Source organism: Lynx rufus, unplaced genomic scaffold (assembly GCF_022079265.1).
Source record: "Lynx rufus isolate CCGP_SWC_20201006 ecotype Redwood Valley unplaced genomic scaffold, mLynRuf1.p SCAF_24, whole genome shotgun sequence".
NCBI classification, from domain to species: Eukaryota; Metazoa; Chordata; class Mammalia; order Carnivora; family Felidae; genus Lynx; species Lynx rufus.
Window position 1 is genome coordinate 11,112,311 of NW_025814839.1, and position 24,299 is coordinate 11,136,609.

General features: G+C 45.8%; 1 protein-coding gene across 1 annotated transcript; it reads right to left on the reverse strand.

The window, feature by feature from the left end:
* Nucleotides 1-3,376: 3,376 nt before the first annotated feature.
* PLA2G1B (phospholipase A2 group IB) lies at nucleotides 3,377-11,640 on the reverse strand. Its single transcript, XM_047088505.1, has 4 exons — nucleotides 11,607-11,640; nucleotides 6,943-7,102; nucleotides 6,303-6,430; nucleotides 3,377-3,501 (listed from the first exon to the last, which is right to left on the reverse strand). The coding sequence occupies exons 1-4, from the start codon at nucleotides 11,638-11,640 to the stop codon at nucleotides 3,377-3,379; spliced, it is 447 nt and encodes a 148-aa protein (XP_046944461.1).
* Between the last annotated feature and the right edge of the window lie 12,659 nt (nucleotides 11,641-24,299).

The window sequence follows — 24,299 nt, forward strand, 5'->3', positions numbered from 1 at the left end:
CGAGTTTCAAAAAGCACAAAGTTTTTATAGGGATCTAGGGACAGTTGGTGGGGGTAATGGTCGTTCCCTTAGCCGATTGGCTGGGGTAGGTTCAGAGTCCCGATGCGCAGGTTGCCGGGCATGGTTTGAACGGGAAGTTTGAACAGGTGAGCGGGAAGTTACTCAAGGAGGCGTGGTCTGAAGTTTGAGCGGGAATTTCTGCAGTTTTCCTGGAAAGGGGGCCATGTCGGGGACACTCAAGATGGAGGACACAGAACAAAATGGAGTCGGCCAGCCTAGGTCCGCTCTTTCACTCACCTCTCTCTTAAATAATAGAATTTATTAAGCACACTATATCCCAAGCGCTATGCGAAATATCTTACAACACGTTTGCTCACTTAGTAAGAGTTAACCCCACAAGAAATGCTTGGCCACGCATAAGAATCAGTCTTCAGTGAATGTCAGACTTTTCCTGAGAGGATCGCTTTAAGGACCATTAGGAAATTCAACACTCCTCTAAGCAGGGTGACCAACTGTCCCATATCGCCCAGTATTGAGGGGGTTTCCTGGGATGCAGGACTTTCAGTGCTAAAACCAGGATGAGTCAGTTACTCCACTCCTAGGAATAGCAGAGGTTGCCACCAAATATAAAAGTTGATTCCGGATACATTATCCTTGTTGAAATTAAAGATGGGTGCTCTGAGATCCAGATTTTTTAATTTTTGATGTCACAAAACATAAATTCTACTTCATGAAGAAAAAAAAAAGAAACTCGTCCAAGAAAGGACAGTGGGTTTTTTATTAGAAAAGGAATTATAGCATGGAATCGAAACTCCGAAACTCTTAGTATATAGACAGACTTGGATTTCCATCCCTGTTTTGCTGTTTACTAGTTATGTGAATTTGGGCAAGTGGTTAATCTTCAATATCTTTATAAATCAGGATGCTAGTAGCTACCTCATTAGGTTGTTAATGAAAACCTAAAAAGGTAGTGATGCATCTGAAGCTCATAGCCCAGTACCGGAGGCACGTATGGTAAGCAGTTATCAGCTGCTATCAATAGGCTAAACCTTGGTCTCCTATTTGAGTACTCCTTTAACTAGACTCCCATGGATCTTCTCCAGAGCCACATTTCCTTTGTGTGTATCTGTCTTTCAAAAAGAATCTACAGAAGCCAAGTCTGGCTTGATACAATAACGTCTTTCTACAGAAAATAAAGAGTATTCTTCCATTTGCTTCCCCTTGGGAAAATAGTATTTATGAACAGTAACTATACAATAAGCATTTCTGTAGGAAGCATTTTACAAGGCATTGACTCACCCAATTCCCACAACCCTCTGATCTGCACACTATTATTTCTTTTGAAAGAGGAGGATCCTGAAGCTCGGAGATTTCATGTAACTAGCCCAAGGTCACCTGGCATGACCAGGCCAGTAATCAAATCCCGTCCATCCAGTTCTGAACCCTCTTTCTTTTTTTTTTTTTTAATTTTTTTTTTTTGACGTTTATTTATTTTTGAGACAGAGAGAGACAGAGCATGAACGGGGGAGGGGCAGAGAGAGAGAGAGACACAGAATCGGAAACAGGCTCCAGGCTCTGAGCCATCAGCCCAGAGCCTGACGCGGGGCTCAAACTCACGGACTGCGAGATCGTGACCTGAGCTGAAGTCGGATGCTCAACCGACTGAGCCACCCAGGTGCCCCTGAACCCTCTTTCTTTAATGCTCTAGAAACCCAATGGGGTAACTGCGCAACTGTACTTTGGGAGGGAAGGAGGGCAAGGCTCAAGAAACTTCTTGAGGTGACCCCAACAGGGTCCTGGAAAAATGAACAGGCAAGGACCAGGCGGGAAAAGGGGGAGCATTTCAAATGGAGGTAACAACAAAGGCAAAAGCAGGGAGGTCACCTTTTTCTCCCCCCTCTTGAGAGTGGGGGTTGGGGATTCAAGTGCGGACTTGGGGTGCAAAGACCCTTGGTTCGCCCAATATCCACTCGCCTCTCTCCTCGCCCCAGTTTGGCTCCCTGCACCCCAACTTCCCGGCCCCCTCGTCCCTTTCCGGGATAAAAGCCCGGAGGAGCTACCGACCGGAAACTGGCAGGGAGGCTGGGGGGAGGAGGGGCGTGTGTGGGGCCGAGAGACACAGACCTGGACGCGCAAGGCAGGGAGGTGGGACCCAACGTCATACCCACGTGAGTTCGCTCTTTTTTCACCCTCGGCCCGCCCGCTGTCCTTCCGGCCGTATTGTGACCCTGGAGAGCAACGCACCTAAGACCCAGGAAGCGGCGCACGGGGCCGTCGCCCGCCACCTCACCCGCACGCCTGCTGGAGCAACCGTTACTAACCACTGCGACTGCGCCTGCGCTGGCCCCGGCTGACGCGCGAGGAAGCCAAGCCAGAGCCTGGGAGGTGCGGAGGTAGGCCGGGGGTTGGGCCGCTTCTCACCAATATAAAAAGAGGAACCACGTGTCCACAAGATACCAATCATATTTCCTACTCTGAAATCCCTGGGGGGGGGGGGGGGCGGGATCCTTGTGGTGCGGGATCACGTGATCTGAAAAGGTAAATAGAGCCACGTGGTTTTTCCTGGACTGCTGCAAACCTTGGCGCCAAGATGTACCCTCGTTGAACAATTACTTAATGAACGTGTATGACGTGGTAAGCACTGATGATACTGCGGCTGCTGAGATATAATCGCTACTTCAGAACGCTCCCAATTAAGTTTGTTTAATTATGTATTCATTTATTCTTTTTTAAATTTATTTTGAGAGAGAAAGAGCTCGCGCAGGATTGTGGGAGAGGCAGAGAGAGAGAGAGAGAGAGAGAGCGAGAGCCCCAGCAGACTCAGCACTGTCATCGAGGAGCCCGATGTGGGGCACCAACCCATGAACGGCGAGATCATGACCTGAGCGGAAACAAATCAACAATTTAACGCTTAACCACCTGGGGCACCCAGGTGCCCCTTATGTATTCATTTCAGTCTCAGCCACTGTACTAGTGTTTCCCGTATTACATTTCCTTTAATGAGTACCCATCAGATGCTCATGAAAAGATTGCTAAAGGAATTTGTTTTCTCCCTCAGCCCTTGGGGTAATGAAAAAAGAGGTAGGTTTTTACCTACGAGGATAGATTATATATTTTGATCTGGCAATAATCAGTGGCTAATCATTATTCAGGCCTTAACGGTGTTCACTTCCTAGAAATATCCCTGTCATTCAACATCCAAGGCTAAAACTAATGATGCTTACAAAGAACTAGGAAGACACTTAGTCATGTTGCATAGACAGAGGATAAAACAATATGCAAACGTGAGGCTTTTCAACAAAGTGCTTTATTGGAGGACACAGGGTAAAGTGAAGGGCATGAGGTGGGTGGAGATGATGCTCTCCAGAGGTGACACTCAATTCTTACAGTACTTCTTGGTGTCCAGGTTCTTGTGCTCCTTGTTATATGGGGCCTTTGAAAAGCAGATGGCAGCATTGCGGTCGCAGTTGCAGATGAAGGCCTCACAGGGTTTGTTTTCATCTGGAAAAGAGCAAGAGGAGAGGACTGAGCCAAGGTAGATCCTGCTTTGTCCAGTCTGGAGGGAAGGAAGAATTAACTGGAATAAATAATGGCCATTACATTAATACAAATTTGGGTTTGATAGATTAAGCAAATAAAAATACCAGAATTTCAGAAAAACAAAAAAAAATTGCAATGTTTGGAATGTAGAATAAAAAATGTTCATTGTCTATCTGGAAGTCAAATTTAATTGGACAACATGTGTTTACTCTGGCAATCCTAGGTGTGGTCGATGCTGTTAGGAAAGTCCTATCTGTTTCACATCCCTCAATGAGCTCTTATAACCCACAGAGCTATAGATCTTTGATAACATAGGCAAGCAATTTATAAACAATATGGAAAACACTAAAACATATACTCGAAGCAGCAAAGTATTGTGCATATAAACTTAGTGAAGTTTAGCAAGCAAATTTCTCTACTTTAAAACACATTTTAAAAATTACAGAACAGGGGCACCTGGGTGGCTCAGTTGGTTAAGCGTCCGACTTCAGCTCAGGTCATGATCTCACGGTTTGTGAGTTTGAGCCCCGAGTCAGGCTCTGTGCTGACAGCTCAGAGCCTGGAGCCTGCTTTGGATTTTGTCTCCTTCTCTCTCTACCCCTCCCCACTTATACTCTGCCTCTCAAAAATAAATGAATGTAAAAAAATTATTTAAATAAAAATAAAAATTGCAGAACATTCTTACAGTAGAATATTTTACAGATATTTAAAACAATTAAGTACACCTATATGTGGAAATGTTTCCAAGATATTTTATTAAAGGAAAATGAAGGGCAATGCATCTAACTAGTTATCTTGGGTAGCAGGATTATAGGCACCTTCCATTTTCCATGATATATTTCTGTAGAGTTTGAAATTACACTACTTTGGCCTTGTTTATTTTTATAGCCAAAAGAAACAACAATGATAACTTTTAAAATGCATTTCAAATTTGTTATCTATAATTTAATTATGTACTTCTGCTTACGTTCAATAATCTTATTAAAGTTTGGTTTCTCTCTGATCCTTTTTTTTTTTTAAGAGAGAGAGAGAGAGAGTGAGTGGGGGACAGGGGCAGAGGTCATGATCCCAGGGTCATGGGACTGAGCCCCACTTTGGGCTCTGCACTGAGCATGGAGCCTGCTTAAGATTCTTTCTCTCTCCCTCTGCCCCTCTCTCCTATTTGCATTCTCTCTCTAAAAAAAAAAATAATAAGTAAATTAAAAAAATAAAAGGGAAGGCTGCACAGAGAAAGCGACATTTGAAGTCCTGGAATGAGACTTCACATGGGAAGTGTTTCATGCAGAAGGAACAAAGGACTTGAGGTGGGCACGTGCCTAGCTATGATTAAAACGATAAAAATGTTATTCCAAGGATAAGCACAAATGAACACAGAGCTATGAAATCGTTTTTTCCTTAAGATGGTGGGATTCCTGGGGCGCTTGAGTGACTCCATCGGTTAAGCATCTGATGCTTGATTTCGGCTCAGGTCATGATCTCAAGTTGCTGCATCAGATCAGGCTCTGTGCTGACAGCATGCTTGGGATCCACCCCCCCCCCCAATAAATAAATAAACAAACAAATAAATAAACTTTAACAGTGCTTTAAAAAAGATGGTGGGATTCCTGGTAACTTTTTTCTTGGCCCTCTGGATTTGAGTTACAGTTATTCCAATGATGTATGTACGGTTTTGGAAAGTGGGACCCGTCTGTGAGTGCATAGAAAAGAGTAGTGAAAATCCAGAATGCTAGCCTAGCATGACAATACTATTCACCTCTGAACTGTCTGCCCTTCAGAACCACCTTCATAAAGGGACACATTTCACCATGAGCTGTGCATAACTTAGTGGTTAAGACCAGAACCTTTGAAATCAGAAACAACTGAGTTCAAATGCTGACCCTACCACTTACAAGCTCTGTGATTTTGGGCAAGTAGCTATTTTTGAGCCTCAGCTTCCTCACCTGTAAAATGGGATTAATAAAACATATATATGCTCAGCGTACTCCCTGGTATGTAATAAGAAACTAATAAATGATAGTTCTAAGCTCCTTTCATGAAATAACGAAGCTATATAGCATGGCAGTTAAGAACAGAGACCTTGGAGCCATATAAACCTGTTCAAAACCAGACACCCCAGGGTGTCTGGGTGGCTCAGTTGGTTAAGCATCTGACTCTTCATTTTGGCTCAGGTCATGAATTTACAATCTGTGACATGGAGCCCCTATAGGCTCCTTGTAGGACTCTGTGCCGGCAGTGCAGAACCTACTTGGGATTCTCTCTCTCCCTCTCTCTCTGCCCCTCTCCCGCATTCTATCTATCTCTCCCTCTGTCTCTCAAAAACAAAAACCCCCAGAAAAACCCAAATGGGGCGCCTGGGTGGCTCAGGTGGTTAAGTGTCTGACTTCAACTTCTGCTCAGGTCATGATCTCATGGTTCATGAGTCCGAGCCTGCAACAGGCTCTGTGCTGACAGCTCAGAGTCTGGAGCCTGCTTAGGATTCTATGTCTACCTCCCTCTCTGCCCCTCCTCTGCTCGCACTCTGTCTCTCTCAAAAATAAAATAAACATTAATAAAAAAATTTCAAAAGTTCTGAAACTGCTAAAAAAAAAAAAAAGCCCCAAACAGTGGGTGCCCCAGTTTCCTCATCTGTCAAACAAGTATAATAATAATACCTATCTCATAGGATTGTTGCCAGGATTAAAGGAGACACAGCTTGGCACCAAGGCGATCAATAAATGGTGGATATCATTACTGTTATTTCTTCCACAAAGGAGTTAACCTACCGCTGCAGGTGATCTCAGAGCCAGAGCATGAGTATGAGTAGGTTTTGGTGTAGGGGTTGTCCAGGAGGAATTTACAGCTGTCCAGTTTCTTGGCTCGTGAGTAGCAGTGGTCGTGTGTCTGGCAACACCTAAAGAGTGGGGGAAGGACAGAGCTCAGGCAGGGGCAGGGCAGCAGGGCAGGCTCATTAAGGGGAATGATTTAGCTGACATGCTCCGGAAGATATTTATCCTGTGGCTTGAAAAATGTAAGTCCTTTTATCGTGTTTATTGAAGGCGATTTAAAAATGGGTTGCAGGAATATGGTACAATCACGTATGTGTTCTGAAGATGCAGTGAGAGTCTTAACCACTGCTGGAAGAGGACAATCCAATCGACGCTGTGGTGTTTTGTGATGCAATATTCTGCCACTAGAGGGCAGCAGCATCCACTATTGCTTGACATCAACCTTCCGCCTTTGCTCCTAACCGAGAGCACTGGATTCAGGGGCCTCTTGGAGCATTTTTGTTTATACAAGAGTTGAAAATATGTTACCCTTAGCAAATATGCAAATCCATTTTCTGTGCCTCCTCGTGAGATCCTTGGCTTGTGCCCTCCCCCCACCGCAGGGGCACTCCCCTCTCCCTGCCGATCAATCACTCACTTGTCCAGTTCATCCACAGGCGTGCCGGATCCACCCAGGCCACAGTAGCAGCCGTAGTCGGTGTAATCCCTCACGGGGTCACTCTCGGGGATCGTACACTTGATCATGTTGCGGAGCTGCCACACTGCCCGCGGGCTGACGCCCCCCTCAGCAGCACCCACTGCAAGAAAACACAGCCAGAGTTTAAATCCATCCTGATTGGCTCTGCCAGCGCCCAGGGGCCCCACTGCCTCCTGCCTGCTCTCTGGCCCCACGCTGCCTTCCACCCCTCCAGCTGCCTCCTCGGAAGAGAGCTGGACACAGAAACCTGGTAATGTAAATGAGGATTTTTTCTTTTTATAAAGCTTTTTAAAAATATTTTTTATCGAGGGGCGCCTGGGTGGCTCAGTCGGTTAAGCGTCCGACTTCAGCTCAGGTCACAATCTCACAGACCGTGAGTTCGAGCCCCGTGTCGGGCTCTGGGCTGATGGCTCAGAGTCTGGAGCCTGCTTCCGGTTCTGTGTCTCCCTCTCTGTCTGCCCCTCCCCCATTCATGCTCTGTCTCTGTCTCAAAAATAAACGTTAAAAAAAAATTTTTTTTATGGAGATAAAATTCACATAACAAAATTCACCATTTAAACACTTAAAATGGACATTTCATGGGCACCTGGGTGGCTCAGTCAGTTGAGCGTCAGACTTGGACTTAGGTCATGATCTCAGGGTTCGTGGGTTCGAGCCCTGCACTGGAATAGCTGCTGTCAGTGCAGCGCCGGCTTCTGATCCTCTGTCGCCCCCTACCCCCCGCCCTTCTCCCCTCTCAAGTGCGCTTGCGCACTCTCAAAAATAAATAAAAAATAGTTTTAAAAATGTACATTTCTGTGGTTTTTAGTATATTCACAGAGTTGTGGAACCATCACCACTAAATCTAGAACATTTTCATCACCCCCAAAAGAACATCCTGTTCCCATTAGCATTCCTTCCCCTTTTCTCCTCTCCCCTCTGGCAACCAGTAAACTCTATGGATTTTCCTATTATGAACACTTCATGTAAATAGAATCATACAGCATAATTTTTTTTAAGTTTACCAGTCCTTTTTTAAAAAAATTTATTTATTTTGAGAGAGATAGAGCATGAGAGCAGAGGAGAGACAGACAGAGGGAGAAAGAGAATCCCAAGCAGGCTCTGCACATTAAGCACATAGCCGGGAAGCCGAGCTTGAACTCACAAACTGTTGAGATCATAACCTGAGCCGAAATCAAGAGTCCGATACTTAATCTACGGAGCCACCCAGGCACCCCTAGCACAATGTTTTTGATGTTCATCCACATTATAACATATATCAATACTTCATTCCTTTTATAGTTGAATAGTATTCCACTGTGTGGAGAGACCGCATTTCGTTTATCCATTTATCACTTGATAGACATTTGGGTTGTTTATACTTTTTGGTTCTCATGAATAATGCTGCTATTAACAGTTGTGCACTAGTTTTTGTGTAAACATATGTTTTCTATGAGGTCCCCATTATTTATCCAGCAAATATTTATTGAGCACCAATTATGGGCCAGTCACTGCTGTAGGAACTGAAATACATCAGTGAGCAAATAGAAAATCTGTAACCTCATTCAGTTTATAAAGCTCAATGCTTTTGAGTTTATAAAGCTCCCTAGTAGGGTAGAAAAACAGTAAGCAATAAATGAAATAAATAAGGAAATCGGATCCTTTGTTAGAGCTCCAGGCTCTGAGCATGGTAAGGGGAATCTAAAATGGGTTAGGTGGGAGGGGCGCCCGGGTGGCTCAGTGGGTTAAGTGTCCCACTTCAGCTCAGGTCGTGATCTTGCAGTTTGTGGGTTCAAGCCCCGTGTCGGACTCTGTGCTGACAGCTCAGATCCTGGAGCCTGCTTCAGATTCTGTGCCTTCTCCTCTCTCTGCCCCTCCCATGCTCTGTCTCTCAATAATAAACATTTTAAAAAAATTTTTTAATTAAAAAAAATAAAATGGGTTAGGTGGGAGGCGCCTGGGTGGCTCAGTCCATTAAGCATCCGACTCTTGACTTCAGCTCAGGTCATGATCTCACAGTTCCTGAATTTGAGCCCCATGCTGGGCTCTGTGCTGACAGCACTGAGCCTGCTTGGGATTCTCTCTCTGTCCCTCCCCCACTCATGTGCATGTGCATGCTTGCTCTCTCTTTCTCTCTCAAAATAAATAAACTTAAAAAAAAGGATGGGTTAGGTGGGGATGTGGCGGGGTTGAGATGGGGCAGGAGCATAAAGAGGCCTGTGTGGCCTTCCATCCTCAACAGGACAAGCTCTCTTCTGCCTCAAGGCCCACACACCTGCCATTCCCTCTGACTGGCACATTTTGTCATCTTTTTTTTTTTTTTTCAAATGTTTATTTATTTTTGAGAGAGAGACAGAGACAGTGCGGTAGGGAGAAAGAGAGAAGGAGGGAGACACAGAATCTGAAGCAGGCTCCAGGCTCTGAGCTGTCAGCACAGAGCCCGATGTGGGGCTGGAACCCACGAACTGGGAGGTTATGATCCCAGCCGAAGTCGGATGCTTAACCTAGCTACCCAGTCACCTTGACCTGTCATCTTTTCTTTTTTTTTTTTCAATGTTTTTTATTTATTTTTGGGACAGAGAGAGACAGAGCATGAACGGGGGAGGGGCAGAGAGAGAGGGAGACAGAGAATCGGAAACAGGCTCCAGGCTCCGAGCCATCAGCCCAGAGCCCGACGCGGGGCTCAAACTCCCGGACCGCGAGATCGTGACCTGGCTGAAGTCGGACGCTTAACCGACTGCGCCACCCAGGCGCCCCGACCTGTCATCTTTTCAAAAGGCTGGAGGATCTTGTTTTAAATGCCACCTCTTCTTTCTTGACCACCTAAGCCAAGTGGCTCCTCTGCTATCGTTTTTCTTTATGTTATTTGCTTCATAGTACCTATAGCAGTCTGTGTCTGTCATTTATTTATGCCTCCCTCTCACTGAACCATAAAGTCAAGGACAGGCCTCAGGGCTTTTGTTCCCCAGGGTCTGACACATAGTAGGTGCTCAATAAGTATCTATTAAATAAGTTTTTTTTTTTTTAATTTAAAATTTTTTTTTTCAACATTTATTTATTTTTGGGACAGAGAGAGACAGAGCATGAACGGGGGAGGGGCAGAGAGAGAGGGAGACACAGAATCGGAAACAGGCTCCAGGCTCCGAGCCATCTGCCCAGAGCCTGACGCGGGGCTCGAACTCACGGACCGCGAGATCGTGACCTGGCTGAAGTCGGACGCTTAACCGACTGCGCCACCCAGGCGCCCCTAAATAAGTTTTTAAAAAGTCTTCTTGTAGCTGAGTGCTTGCCCAAACCAGGCACAAGGCTTGGCACAGCAGACTCAGGAGGCAGGACCCCTTCACCTCATTTTCAGGGCCAGCCCCTGTGAGATTTGGGGCCCTGAAGAGGGCGCTACATGATTTTGGGGTCCCATTCAAGTGGCCACCAGTATCATCTTTTTGCCCCATGCCTTGCCCTTTCTTCCCTTGATCTGCCGTGCACACTGGAGCCACTCCATAAGCTTATACCCCAGGGCAAAGGGAGGGTGGCAGCTGGTCACGCTCCCCTGTGAGCAGCCTCCACACTGGCAGCAGACAGACAGGAGTGGCCTGGCTACCTTGGCCCATCTCCAGACCCCCCCCCCCCCCCACCGCCTGCTTCCCTGTTTTCTCAGTCTCTGATCCAGCCAGCTCTGCTCTTTGCACAGGCCAGACCTACACAAAGCTAATTTTCATGTGTGTGCCTGTGTGTGTGTGGCGGGAGGGGAGGGGAACTCGTCCATCTAGAAGTCCTCAGTCTCAACCCAGAGCCTGATACCTTGGAGGCTCTGATATATCAGTGTTGAATGGATGAATGAGGTGGGATTTGAATTCCAATATATCTGATTCCATGGATTCATTCAATAAATGGTGCAAACAGCTCTATCATTGCTCTCATGGAGCCCATACTTCAATATGGGTGGAGGATAAAAAAGGAGGGGCACCTGTGTGGCTCAGTCGGTTAAGTGTCCAGCTCTTGATGTCAGCTCAGGTCTTTTTTTTTTTTTTAATATTTATTTTATTTTTGTGTGAGAGAAAGAGAGAGAGACAGAGTGCCAGTGGGGGAGGGGCAGAGAGAGAAGGAGGCACAGAATCCAAAACAAAGCAGGCTCCAGGCTCTGAGCTGTCAGCACAGAGCCCAATGCGGGGCTTGAACCCACACACTGTGAGATCATGACCTGAGCCAAAGTCAGATGCTTAACCGACTGAGCCCCCTAGGAGCCCCTCAGCTCAGGTCTTGATCTCAGGGTTGTGAGTTCAAGCCCCGTGTTGGTAGAGTTTACTGAAAAAAAAAAAAAATTAAAGCTTTAAGAAAAGGGAATGCATCAACAAGAAACAAGATACAAATTGCAGGCAAATGTAGGTGCTGGGAAGACCCCAGGCCAAGGCAATATGGTAGAGGGCAGGTAGGCCCTTCTGAGGAGGGTCGTCTGAATTTGGACCTGGAGGTTGGAAAGGTGCCAACTGTGGGGGAATTTGTTATGGGAGCTGTTAAGCCCCATAGAGAGCCCCAAAAAAAGCCTCCAAGGCTGGCCAGCCTTGTGACCTGTGACCCCCATTTCAGAGAAGTGAGATCTTAGCGCTGAGCTGAGGAGACTCACCTACCTGTAAGCAGAGCAGCCAGCACAAGGAATTTCATCCTGTTAAGTTGCCGAGCAAGAGAAAGGACTAAAGCCACCTACTGCCTCTCTCTTTATACCCATACCATGTCTCCAAGATAAGGCTGTAGTGTTTGCTTTGCTCCCAACCTGCTCTGAATTGGCCTTGAACCTGTCTGTTGCAGGAATAACTTTTACCGACGAGCAAGCCCTGCCAGCAAGGGATCATTGGAAAAAGGTGGATATGTGTCGGTCATCTGCATCTTTTAATGGAAGGGATTATTTCTGGAATTTGTATGGCTTGGAATCTTGACCCTCCCCCCACCCCTTTGCACTCAGCCCAATTCTATCATTGCCTCCATGTCTTATGGGTCTGAGCTGTGGGTCTCAGTGAATAGTCCCGTCAATCATGCATTTAACAGATGAGCAAATGGGTTCAGAGAGGTGAAGTAACTTGCCTGAGGTCACACAGCCATCTAATGGCGGGGAGCAGGGGCCCACACTTAGGCATGTCTGATTCTTTCTTTTTTTAAGTTTATTTATTTACTTTTGAGGGAAGGAAGGAAGGAGGGAGAGAGAGAAAGGCAGAAAGAGAAGGAGAGAAAGGATCCCAAGCAGGCTCTATGCTGCCAGTGCAGAGCCCAATGCAGGGCTCCATCCCACAACTGTGAGATCATGAACTGAGCTGAAACCAAGAGTTGGAGGCTTAACCGGCTGAGCCACCCAGGCGACCCTAGGCATGTCTGATTCTAAGGCACATGTTTTATTTTTCTGCACTACATTAATGCCACCCCTCCTTCATTCTCCAGTGTGGGTTTGCAAGGACACCCTGGACTTTGGAGTTCCAAAGACTTGGATCTGACTTGTAGAATGAAAGCGCACATATCAAATGTTTGTATAACATTTTTTAGGAGAAATTCACATAGCATAAAATTAACCATTTTATTTTATTGTTTTTTAAATGTTTTATTTATTTTGTGGGGAACCTGGGTGGCTCAGTCAGTTGAGCATCCGATTTCGGCTCCGGTCATGATCTCATGGTTCGTGAGTTCAAGCCCCGCATTGGGCTCTCCGCTGTCAGCTCATAACCTGCTTCAGATCCTCTGTCCCCCTCTCTCTCTGCTCCTCCCCCCACCTTGCTCATTCTCTCTCACTCTTTCTCTCTCAAACATAAACAAGAAGCATTAAAAAATGTTTTATTTATTTTTGAGAGTGAGTGGGGGAGGTGCAGAAAAGGAGGGGAGAGAGGATCTGAAGGGGGCTCTGCACTGAGAGCAGAGAGCCCAATGCTCACAAACTGTGAGATCATGACCTGAGCCAAGGTCAGACACTCAGATCAACTGAGCCACCCAGTTGCCCCAGCCATTTTTTTTAAGTTTTTTTTTTTTTTTGTAATGTTTGTTTATTTTTGAGAGATAGAGAGAGACAGAGTGTGAGTGGGGGAGGGGCAGAGGGAGAGGGAGACACAGAATCCCAAGCAGGCTCCAGGCTTTGAGCTGTCAGCACAGAGCCTGATGCGGGGCTCAAACCCACCAACCACGAGATCATGACCTGAGCTGAAGTCAGACACTCAACCGACTGAGCCACCCAGGTGCCCCTCAACCATTTTATTTTATTTTTTTATTTTATTTTTTTTTTAATTTTTTTTTTCAACGTTTATTTATTTTTGGGACAGAGAGAGACAGAGCATGAACGGGGGAGGGGCAGAGAGAGAGGGAGACACAGAATCCGAAACAGGCTCCAGGCTCCGAGCCATCAGCCCAGAGCCTGACGCAGGGCTCAAACTCACGGACCTCGAGATCGTGACCTGGCTGAACTCGGACGCTTAACCGACTGCGCCACCCAGGCACCCCTCAACCATTTTATTTTTAAAGTGAACAATCCAGGGGTGCCTGGCTGACTCAGTTTAAAGAATATACGACTATTGATCTCAGGGTTGTTATGAGTTCAAGACCCATGTTGGGTGTAGAGATTGCCAAACCAAACACTTAAAAAAAAAAAAAGTTAAGTGAACAACTCAGAGGCATTTATTACATTCAGTGTTGTGCAACCACCCTCTCTGGTTCCAGAACATTTTCATTCTCCCCACCCCTGCAAAGGAAACCCCATACCCCTTAGCACTCATTCCTCTCCCAGCCCCTGGCAACCACTGATCTGCTTTCTGTCTCTATAGATTTACCTATTCTAGATATTTCACATAATATGTTCTTTTTTTAATTTTTTTTAATCTTTATTTATTCTTGAGAGAGAGAGAGAGACAGAGTGTATGCAGGGAAGAAGCAGAGAGAGAGGGAGACAGAATCCGAAGCAGGCTCCAGGCTCTGAGCTGCCAGCACAGAGCCTGACGCGGGGCTCGAACTCATGAACTGTGAGATCATGACCTGAGCTGAAGTCGGATGCTCAGCCGACTGAGCCACCCAGGAGCCCCTAATATGTTCTTTAAAAAATTTTTTTAACGTTTATTTATTTTTTTTTAATTTTTTTTCAACGTTTATTTATTATTTTTTTTTTGGGACAGAGAGAGACAGAGCATGAACGGGGGAGGGGCAGAGAGAGAGGGAGACACAGAATCGGAAACAGGCTCCAGGCTCCAAGCCATCAGCCCAGAGCCTGACGCGGGGCTCGAACTCACGGACCGCGAAATCGTGACCTGGCTGAAGTCGGACGCTTAACCGACTGCGCCACCCAGGCGCCCCTAACGTTTATTTATTTTTGAGAGACATGAGAGAGACAGAACAGAGCATGAGTGGGGGAGGAGCAGATAGAGAGGGAGACACAGAGTCTGAAGCAGGCTCTAGGCTCTGAGCTGTCAGCACAGAGCCTGATGTGGGGCTCAAACCCACCAACCATGAGATCATGATCTGAGCTGAAATCAGACACTTAACAGACTGAGCCACCCAGGCACTCCTCACATAATATGTTCTATTTTATAATCAGTTTACTTGGTGCTCTCCTACTTAGTACTCACATGATTTCTGCAACAGCCCTGTGAGGTGGGGAGGCAGACCCTATTATTTTTACTTTATGTGTTTATTCATTTACTTACTTTTCCTGAGTAGAGAGTCCCCACATACCCTCCTGCCCCACCTTGCCCTCTCCTCACCTGTTATTAATATCTTGCATTAGTAACATATCTAACATTAGTAAATGGTATATTTGTTACAATTCATGAACCAACATCGATACATGATTAGTATCAGAAAGGATATTAGTAAAACTCAAGCCCATAGTTTATTCAGATTTCTTTAGTTCTCACCAAATGTCCTTTTCCTGTTCCAGGATTCAATCCAAGATAGCACATTATATTAAGTTGTCATGTCTTTGTAGTCTCCTCTTGGCTGTGATAGTTTCTCAGACTCCCTTATTGTTGATGACCTTGGTAGTTGTGAGGAATTGCAGTCAGGTATATCATAGGATGCCCCTCTGTTACAATTTGTCTGATGTTTCTCTTCTAATCAGAATACGGATTGGTTATAGGTTTGCGGGAGGAAGATCAGAGGTTAAGTGCCACTTTCATCGCACTGCCATGTTATGTTTAATCATCTCTTGTCCTGGGATGCATCTTGGCCACATTCCAGATGAGGACACTGAGGCTCAGCCTGAGGTAGGGCTGGAAATGGCCATGCCCAGACGTGAACCCATACCTGCTTCTTCCCGCTGAACCATTTCCTTCTATGCTGGGTAAGGTTATGCCATGTCCGAGTCAGTACAGAATCAACTGGCCTAATTCTTCAACGTTTATTTATTTTTGGGACAGAGAGAGACAGAGCATGAACGGGGGAGGGGCAGAGAGAGGGAGACACAGAATCGGAAACAGGCTCCAGGCTCTGAGCCATCAGCCCAGAGCCCGACGCGGGGCTCGAACTCACGGACCGCGAGATCGTGACCTGGCTGAAGTCGGACGCTTAACCGACTGCGCCACCCAGGCGCCCCTCAACTGGCCTAATTCTAACCCTGTGGCCTCTGCTCAAGCCCTCCAGGATTCCAGCTCTCTATACTTTTCCCTTGAGCATGTACCGGGGCCAAAAAAAGAAGAAATCTGTCTGGAAGGGCTCCCCTATTTTATCCCAAACCAGTAACCCGAGGAAAATTCCTGCAGCTAATGAGATAACACTGAAACAGCTTTTAGTAAACAGATGGGAAAACTGAGGCCCAGCAAGGGCAAGTGATTTGTTTGCTTGGGACTGACTCTTCCCCCACCGGACCCAGGATTTTAAGTCATCCTTTGCTTCATATGTGCCTAAGTTTTTTTTTGTTTTTTGTTTTTATGTTTATTTATTTCTGAGACAGAGACAGAGCGTGAGTGCGGGAGGGGCAGACAGAGAGGGAGACACAGAATCTGAAGCAGGCTCCTGGCTCTGAGCTGTCAGCACAGAGCCCAATGCGGGGCTGGAACTCACAAACCATGAGATCATGACCTGAACCGAAGTCGGTCGCTCAACTGACTGAGCCACCCAGGCGCCCCATATGTGCCTAAGGTTTCTACATCTGTCCAGTACGGTAGCCATTAACCACATGTAGCTATTTAAATTCATTACAATTAAATAATATCAAAAATTAGTTTCTTGGGGCCCCTGGGTGGCTCAGTCGGTTAAGTGTCCGACTCTTGATTTCAGCCCAGTTCATGATCTCACGGCTAGTGGGTTCGAGCCCCGCTTCGGGCTCTGTGCCAACAGCAAGGAGCCTGCTTGAGATTCTCTCTCCCTTTCTCTGCCCCTGCCCTGCTCGCGCTCTCTCTCTCTCTCTCTCTCTCTCTCTCAAAATAAATAAATAAATAAACATTTAAAAAAATAGTTTCTCAATCCACATGTGTCTAGTGGCTGTGGTATTGGACAGCACAGATATAGACTATTTCCATCATCACAGAGGGCTCTATTGGACAGTGCCGTTCAGGATGATACACAGACTGTCCCAGTGCCCACCAAGGGGTGGGCGGGGGCTGGGAGAGTAAAGTTAGCTCAGGGCCCCACATCAGCCTGACTGAAGGGTAGGTCTGTTAGCCTCCAGAATGAGTGACAACTGCTTCAGGAAAGGGAAGGCTTGGCCAGCAAAATTCTAAATCCTTCTTGTGTGGGTTCTTTGGGGTCGGAACAAAACAGAGGACCAAGCACTGCTCCTGGTGGGTCTGAGGAAGGAGGAGAAGTTGGTGCTACAAATCTTCTAAGACTAATAGTATTAACTACCGTGTACTGCAGACTAACTCTACTCCAGGTCCCATGCCAAGAACCTGGCATAAACCTCTGAGATGGGTCCAGTTTCAAACTCCATTTTTTCAGAGAAGATAATTGAGACTCAGAGAGGTTAAGGGACAGCCCCAGTGTCACTCAGCACAACTGAGATGTGAGTTGGATCTGGTGCTTACGATACCACAGTATTGCCTCAAGCCCAGGCACGGTGGTAGTGGGTTGGGGGAGTGCTTGAGGGCCCTGAGACCCAAAAGAGGTTTAGTCCTGCCTGCTTCCCTCCTTTTCTCCTCCTTCCTCAACCAGCTGGAGGCCTTCCACAGAGGTGAGCTGGACAAATTCTCAAGTGTATTTCATGCTGGGCAAAGCCCCGGTGGGGGAGGGGTCGTGCTACTAGAACCCTCTCCCCCTGGAAAGAGACGTGCTAAATGTAACAACCCAGACCTCTGCAGGGGACACAGGGTTGGTGGAGGAATGCGCCCGGCAGGCACTGAGTACCCCGCCAAGCTCTACATACGTTCTTTGTACGATGACCTTATGCTGCACCAGATTCATGCACAGGTGTGTACCACCCAGCCTCTCCCAGCCTGGGAAAAACACACTCTCCAGTGGAAAGAACAGCTAAGGATAGCTTCACGGCTTCTTCAGGTGACAGCGTACCCACACTCCAGCAAGGTCACACCTGCCCGGCCCCTGAAGGACAAAGCTCTTGCTTCCAGGAAATGCTTAAAAGCAGCTACCGGCTGCCATGTGCTGAATGCTTCTATTTGCTTGGCGCCATGCTGAGAGCTTCACATACGTTGTTTCCGGCCTAACGACAACCTTCTGACACAGTTATTATCGTGGTCCTCACCTTCCCGATTTTACAGATGATGAAACAGGTTCAGAGACCTTAAGTAACTGGCTCAAAACCACACAGCTAGAAAGGGGTAGGGATAGGATTTGAGCCCGTGTGCCCCTGCCTCTTAGTCCAGAGCTCTCGTCAACAGCAACAAAACAGGAACAGCAGCAGCGGCATCGAGTGCTGGGCCAGGAAAGATGTGAAGAGCTATACACAGGTTAACCTACGATCAAGTGCCCTTACAGGTGAGCAAATTGAGGCGGTATACCAAAGTATCTAAACCTTTTTTCCACACACAGTCCATCCAGAGAATATCTTTATGATTCTGGATAGTAACCTGTTATCAGATAGATGATTTGCAAATACCTTCTCTCATTCAGTCGGTCACCTTTCACTTTGTTGTGTCCTGTTTTGGGTCGGGGGAGGGACAGAGAGAGAGGGAGAGAAAGAGCATCTTAAGCAGGCTCCACACCTAGTGAGGAGCCTCACACAGGGCTCGATCTCACAACTGTGAGATCATGACCTGAGCTGAAATCAAGAGTCAGATGCTCAACCAACTGAGCCATCCAGGCACCCTTGTTGTATCTTTTTAAAAATTTTTTTTAAATGTTTATTTAGTTTTGAGAGAGAGAGACAGAGTGTGAGTGGAGGAGGGGCAGAGAGAGAGGGAAACACAGAATCCCAAGCAGGCTCCAGGCTCTGAGCTGTCAGCACAGAGCTGGATGTGAGGCTCCAAACCATGAGCCATGAGATCATGACCTGAGCCGAAGTCAAACCCTTAACCGACTGAGCTACCCAGGTGCCCCTTTTAAGTACACAAATGATTCGGTTTGATGTAGTCCTATTTGTCTATTTTTGCTTTTGTTGCCTGTGCTTTTGGTATCATGTCTAAGAAACCATTACCAACTCCAATGCCATGAAGCTTTTCCTCTCTGCTTTCTTCTAGGAGTTCTTCTAGGAGTTTCAGGTCTTACATTTCAGTCTTTAATCCATTTTAAGCTAATTTTTTTTTTTTTTTTGAGCAAACTCTACCCCCAACATGGGGCTTGAACTCATGACCCCAAGATCCAGAGTCATATGCTGTAGGGTACGGACAGTAGAGTATGGACTCTTGATCTTGGCGGGGGGGGGGGGGCTTGTGAGTTTGAGCCCCATTGTTGGGTGTAGAGATTAGTTAAAAAAAAAAAGTCACATGCTCTACCAACTGAGCCAGCCAGGTTCTCCTGAGCTAATTTTTTTTTTTAATGTTTATTTATTTATTTTTGAGAGAGAGGGAAACAGAATCTGAAGCAGGCTCCACACTGTCAGCGCAGAGCCCAATGTGGGCTCGAATCCACGAACTGTGAGATCATGATCAGATCTGAAGTCAGCCGCTCAACCGATTGAGCCACCCAGGCACCCCCCCCCCCACACACACCCCGAGCTAATTTTTGTAGATGGCATAGGATAAGGGTCCCAACTTCATTCTTTTTTTAAAAAAATATTTATTTTTTAATTTACATCCAAGTTAGTTATCATATAGTGCAACAATGATTTCAGGAGTAGATTCCTTAATGCCCCTTACCCATCCAACTTCATTCTTTTGCATGTGGATATCTAATTTTTCCAAGACCATTTGTTGAAGACATTGTCCTTTCCACATTGAGTAGCTTTGGCACCTTTGTCAGAGATCATTTGCCCATGTAAGTAAGGGTTTTTATTTCTGGGTTCTCTATTCTATTCCATCGATCTATATCTGTCTGTATGCCAACACCTCATTGTTTTGATTACTGTGGCTTTGTAACATGCTTTGAAATCAGGAAGTATGAGTTAACTAACTAGAATTTAAGTGAAAACTTGAAACAACAACAAAAAAAGGAAGTGTGAATCCTCCAACGTTTTCAAAATTGTTCAGACTATTCAGGGTTCCTTGAGATTCCATATGAAGTTTTCTTTTTTTTTTTTAATGTTTTTAAATGTTTATTGTTGAGACAGAGAGAGACAAAGCATGAGCAGGAAAGGGGCAGAGAGAGAGAGGGAGACACAGAATGAAGCAGGCTCCAGGCTCTGAGCTGTCAGTACAGAGCCTGATGCAGGGCTCAAACTCACGAACCGTGAGATCATGACCTGAGCTGAAGTCAGACACTCAACCCACTGAGCCACCCAGGCACCCTGAAATACACTTGAGTTTTGAGTGTTGATTTTGTATCATGCAACTTTACTGAATTAGTTTATTAACTCCAACAGTTTTTTTTTGTGTGTGTGTGTGGAATCCTTAGGGTTTTCTACATATAAGATCATGTCATCTATGGACAGAGATAATTTTACTTCTTCCTTTCCAATTTGGATGGCTTTTAGTTCATTTTCTTGCCTCATTGTTCTGGCTAGGACTTACAATACTATGTTGAATAGAAGTGACCAGAGTGGACATCCTTGCCTTGCTCCTAATCTGAGAGGAAAAGCTTTCAGTATGAATTTTGAAAATTTTTGTTTTTAAATGTTTACTTATTATGGGGGGTGGGAGGAGGCGCTAACAGTGCACAAAATGGGAAATAAATTACTTTAAAATAAATAAAATAAAATAAAATAAAATAAATGTTTACTTATTTATTTTGAGAGAGAGAGCCAGAATGAGAAGAGACAGAGAGAGGAGAGAGAGAATCCCAAGCAGCCTCCACACTGTCAGTACAGAGAGACTGACATGGGGCTCGATCTCACAACCATGAGATTATAACCTGAGCTAAAATCGTGAGTTGGACACTTAAACCGACTGAACCACCCACAATATGAATTTTTTTTAAGATTGTATTGTTTTTTAAACATTTTTTTAAACGTTTTTATTTATTTTTGAGACAGAGAGAGAGACAGCATGAACAGGGGAGGGTCAGAGAGAGGGAGACACAGAATCTGAAACAGGCTCCAGGCTCTGAGCTGTCAGCACAGAGCCCGATGCGGGGCTCGAACTCACAGACCGCGAGATCATGACCTGAGCCGAAGTCGGCCGCTTAACCGACTGAGCCACCCAGGCGCCCCCAAATTTTTTTTAATGTTTATTTATTTTTGACAGAGAGAGACAGAGCATGAGTGGGGGAGGGGCAGAGAGAGAGGGAGACACAGAATTCAAAGCAGGCTCCAGACTGTCAGCACAGAGCCCGACGCGAGATCATGACCTGAGCCGAAGTTGGACGTTCAGCCGACTGAGCCACCCAGGCACCTCTTAAGATTTTATTGTTAAGCAATCTCTACACCCAACATAGGGCTTGAGCTCACAACCCTGAGAACTGTCATGCTCCACTGACTGAGCCAGCCAGGCACCTCCTCAGTATGAATTTTTTAAAACATAACTACAATGCCATCATCATACTTAATAAAAATAACGATAATTTTAGTATTATTAATACCCAGACCATTTTTGGAGACCTTTGACTGTCTCAAAATGTCTTTTTACAGTTAGTTTTTCCAAATTATATCCAAATAAGCTACATGTCTTTTTACACGTGAATCAAATATTGTATGAAAGAAGAAAAATAAAGAAAAAACAAAACAACTGTGGGATCAAAAGGACTCAATTTTGAAAAGCCACCCTGCCACTCAGCAGCTGTGTGACTTCAGGTAAGATACTCCACATCTCTGAGCTTCTGTTTCCCCCTACGTAGGATGCAAGAGCTGGGACGATTAGAGTGATCAAGCACAGAAAGCACTGAGCACCATATGTGGCTGTTCGGAGGTTCCCAGAAGGCCTTAGGTAACCCTGGGCTGAGTTTAACTTGACCAAGAGCTCCTTAAGGTGCTGATCCCTATCCCTCCTCTTACCAAACCGTGTCTCCAGTTGCATCTGAGCTCAGCTGAGACTATTTCTCTAATGGAGCACAACCACCAGGGAGGCTGGACTTCCTCAAAGCTCACGCCTTAAGGAATCCAGAAGCTCATCCAAACACTCTCACCTCACCCCTTTCCCCATCCAGCCCCATCGCAAGCCACACCCTTGTTTCAACCTACAACACCCTGGTCCCCCGGTATCTCTTGCCAAGTTGCTCACAGCAGCCTCCTCAACTCTCCCTGCTCCCCTCCACAATGGCCTCCCTCAGATCAGTTCCCCATTGTATTTCAAATGTAAGCCTGATTCATCACTCTCCCACCCCACTGCCTAAAAGCCTCGATGCCTTCTCAAATGGCTCTTATAGAAGAAAAAAAACCAGCCTAGAGGCCGAATCTCTTCTGCCCCTACCTACCTCTCGACGTGGAGTGAGGTAGGATACTTTCTACTCCTTCTACTTTCTTTCAGCTCCTTAATGAAACACTTCATGCTTCTCTTCATTTCAAGGTTTTGCACCTGCTGGTCTCTCCTCCTGGTATGTTTCTCCCACTGCATTGCCTAATTCTTACTCTTTCTCCTTCTTTTCTTTCTTTTTTTAAATTTTTTTTAATGTTCATTTACTTCCAAGACAGAGAGACAGAGAGCAAGTAGGGGAGGGGCAGAGAGAGAGGGAGACACAGAATCTGAAGCAGGCTCCAAGCTCTGAGCTGTCAGCACAGAGCCCGACGCGGGGCTCGAACTCAAGAACTGCAAGATCATGACCTGAGAGGAACGAAGTCAGACACTTAACCGACTAAGCCACCCAGGTGCCCATTTTCTTTCTTTTTTTAAAAGTAATTTCTACATCCCAACATGGGTCTCAAACTCAAACCTCAAGATCAAGAATCCAACATCAAGAGTTGTGTGCTCTACCGACTGAGCCAGCCAGGTGCCCCTTACTCTTTTGAATCTCAGTTGTCCTTGACCTCCCCACCCACATAACCCATACTACATCAGTGCTTTAAGGTGACCAGTTGTCCTAGTTTTCCAGGGAATGAAGGGTTCTTGGTACTTGGAGCTTCCTGTTTTCAAATCAGGAAAGTCCCTGGTTGAGTCCCTGGAAAACAGGATGAGTTGGTCGCCCTATCAGGGCCTAACAGTGTTTTGTGCACAGTCGATGCTAAGGGAGTATTTGTGCACTGCAGTTTCTGGTCCCACTCGGGAGAGGGCAGACACTGCTGAGCTCCAGTCGCGCATTTCCAGGCATCTGGGGCAGCCCAATATTAATAATAGTAACTACTATTCACCAACCACTTCCTTTGTGCCTTGCCTGGTGTTGAGTCCTCTGCATTTGCCCTCCCATTTAATTCTCAGTCGCCCAAGTTACAGCTAGTGCTTTTTATTGAGGTGAAATTCCCATCACATAAAGCTAACCATTTTAAAGTGAACGAGTCAGTAGCATTTAGTACATTCAGTGTTGCGCCACCACCGCTCTCCAGTTCCAGAACATGTTTATGACCTCCGAGGCATAAACCTTTAGGCATAGACCTAAAACCATAGACCTTTAACCATTAAGCAGTCCCCCCCCCTCCCATTCTGACCTGCTACCTGCCCCTCCCAATCCGTTTTCTGTCTCCATGGATTCACCTCTTCTGGATATGTCTTAACAATAGAAACTCACAATATGTGGTCTTTTACATAGACCTTCATGGCTTCCTTATTCTTTAAGTCTTCTTTTTCCTTTTCCTTTGACACATGACAAAACTGAGGCTCAGAGAGGTTGGGGAACCTGTTCAATGTCCTTCAGCTAGGAAGGGGAAGAGCTGGGTGTTGGAGCCCCCACAGCTCGCCATTTGCTATACCACACCCCAATCTGAGCTGGTTTCCCAACTTACCTCTTAGGATTCTTTGAGTTAAAGGCAAACTAGAGCAAAGGGTCCAATGCTAAGTTTTATTTTTTTTAAATGTTTATTTATTTTTGAGAGAGACAGAGACAGAGCATGAGTGGGGGAGGGGCAGAGAGAGACACACACACAGAATCCGAAGCAGGGTCCAGGCCCCCAGCTGTCAGCACAGAGCCCGACACAGGGCTCAAACTCACGAGTGGTGGGATCATGACCTAAGCAGAAGTTGGACACTTAATCAACTGAGCCACCCAGGTGCCCCTTAATTTTTTTTAAATTGTGGTAGAATATACACAAAATTTACTATTTTTTTTTTTTTGCCATTTTACGTGTACAATTCAGTGGCATTAATATATTCACAATGTCACACAACCGTTACCACTACTATTTCCAAAATTTTTTCAATACCCCCAACAGAAGCTCTGTACCCACTAAGGAATAACTCCAGCTCCCGGTACCCACTATATGGCATTCTGTCCCTATTATATTCTACATATCTCATATAAGTGGAACCACACAGTATTTGTCCTTTGTGTCTGGCTTCTTTAATTTAGCATAATGTCTTTTTTTATTTTAAAAAAATTTTAATGTTTATTTTTAAGAGGGAGACAGACAGAGCGTGAGCAGGGGAGGGGCAGAGAGAGAGGGAGACACATCCGAAGCAGGCTCCAGGCTCTGAGCTGTCAGCACAGACCCCAACTCGGGGCTCCAACTCATGCTTTCGTGAGATCATGACCTGAGCCAAAGTCGGATTCTTAACCAACTGAGCCACCCAGTTGCCCCCATAATGTCTTTTTAAAAAAGATTTTAGTTTTAAGTAATCTCTATACCCAATGTGGGGCCCGAACCTACAGCCCCAAGATCAAGAGTCACATGCTTCATTGAGCCAGCCAGGTGCCCCTCATTTAGCATGTTTGTTTTCTTTTTTCAAAGAGAGAATTTCCTCCTTTGTTGTTTTTTTTTTAAGTTTTATTTATTTTGAGAGAGACGGAGAGAG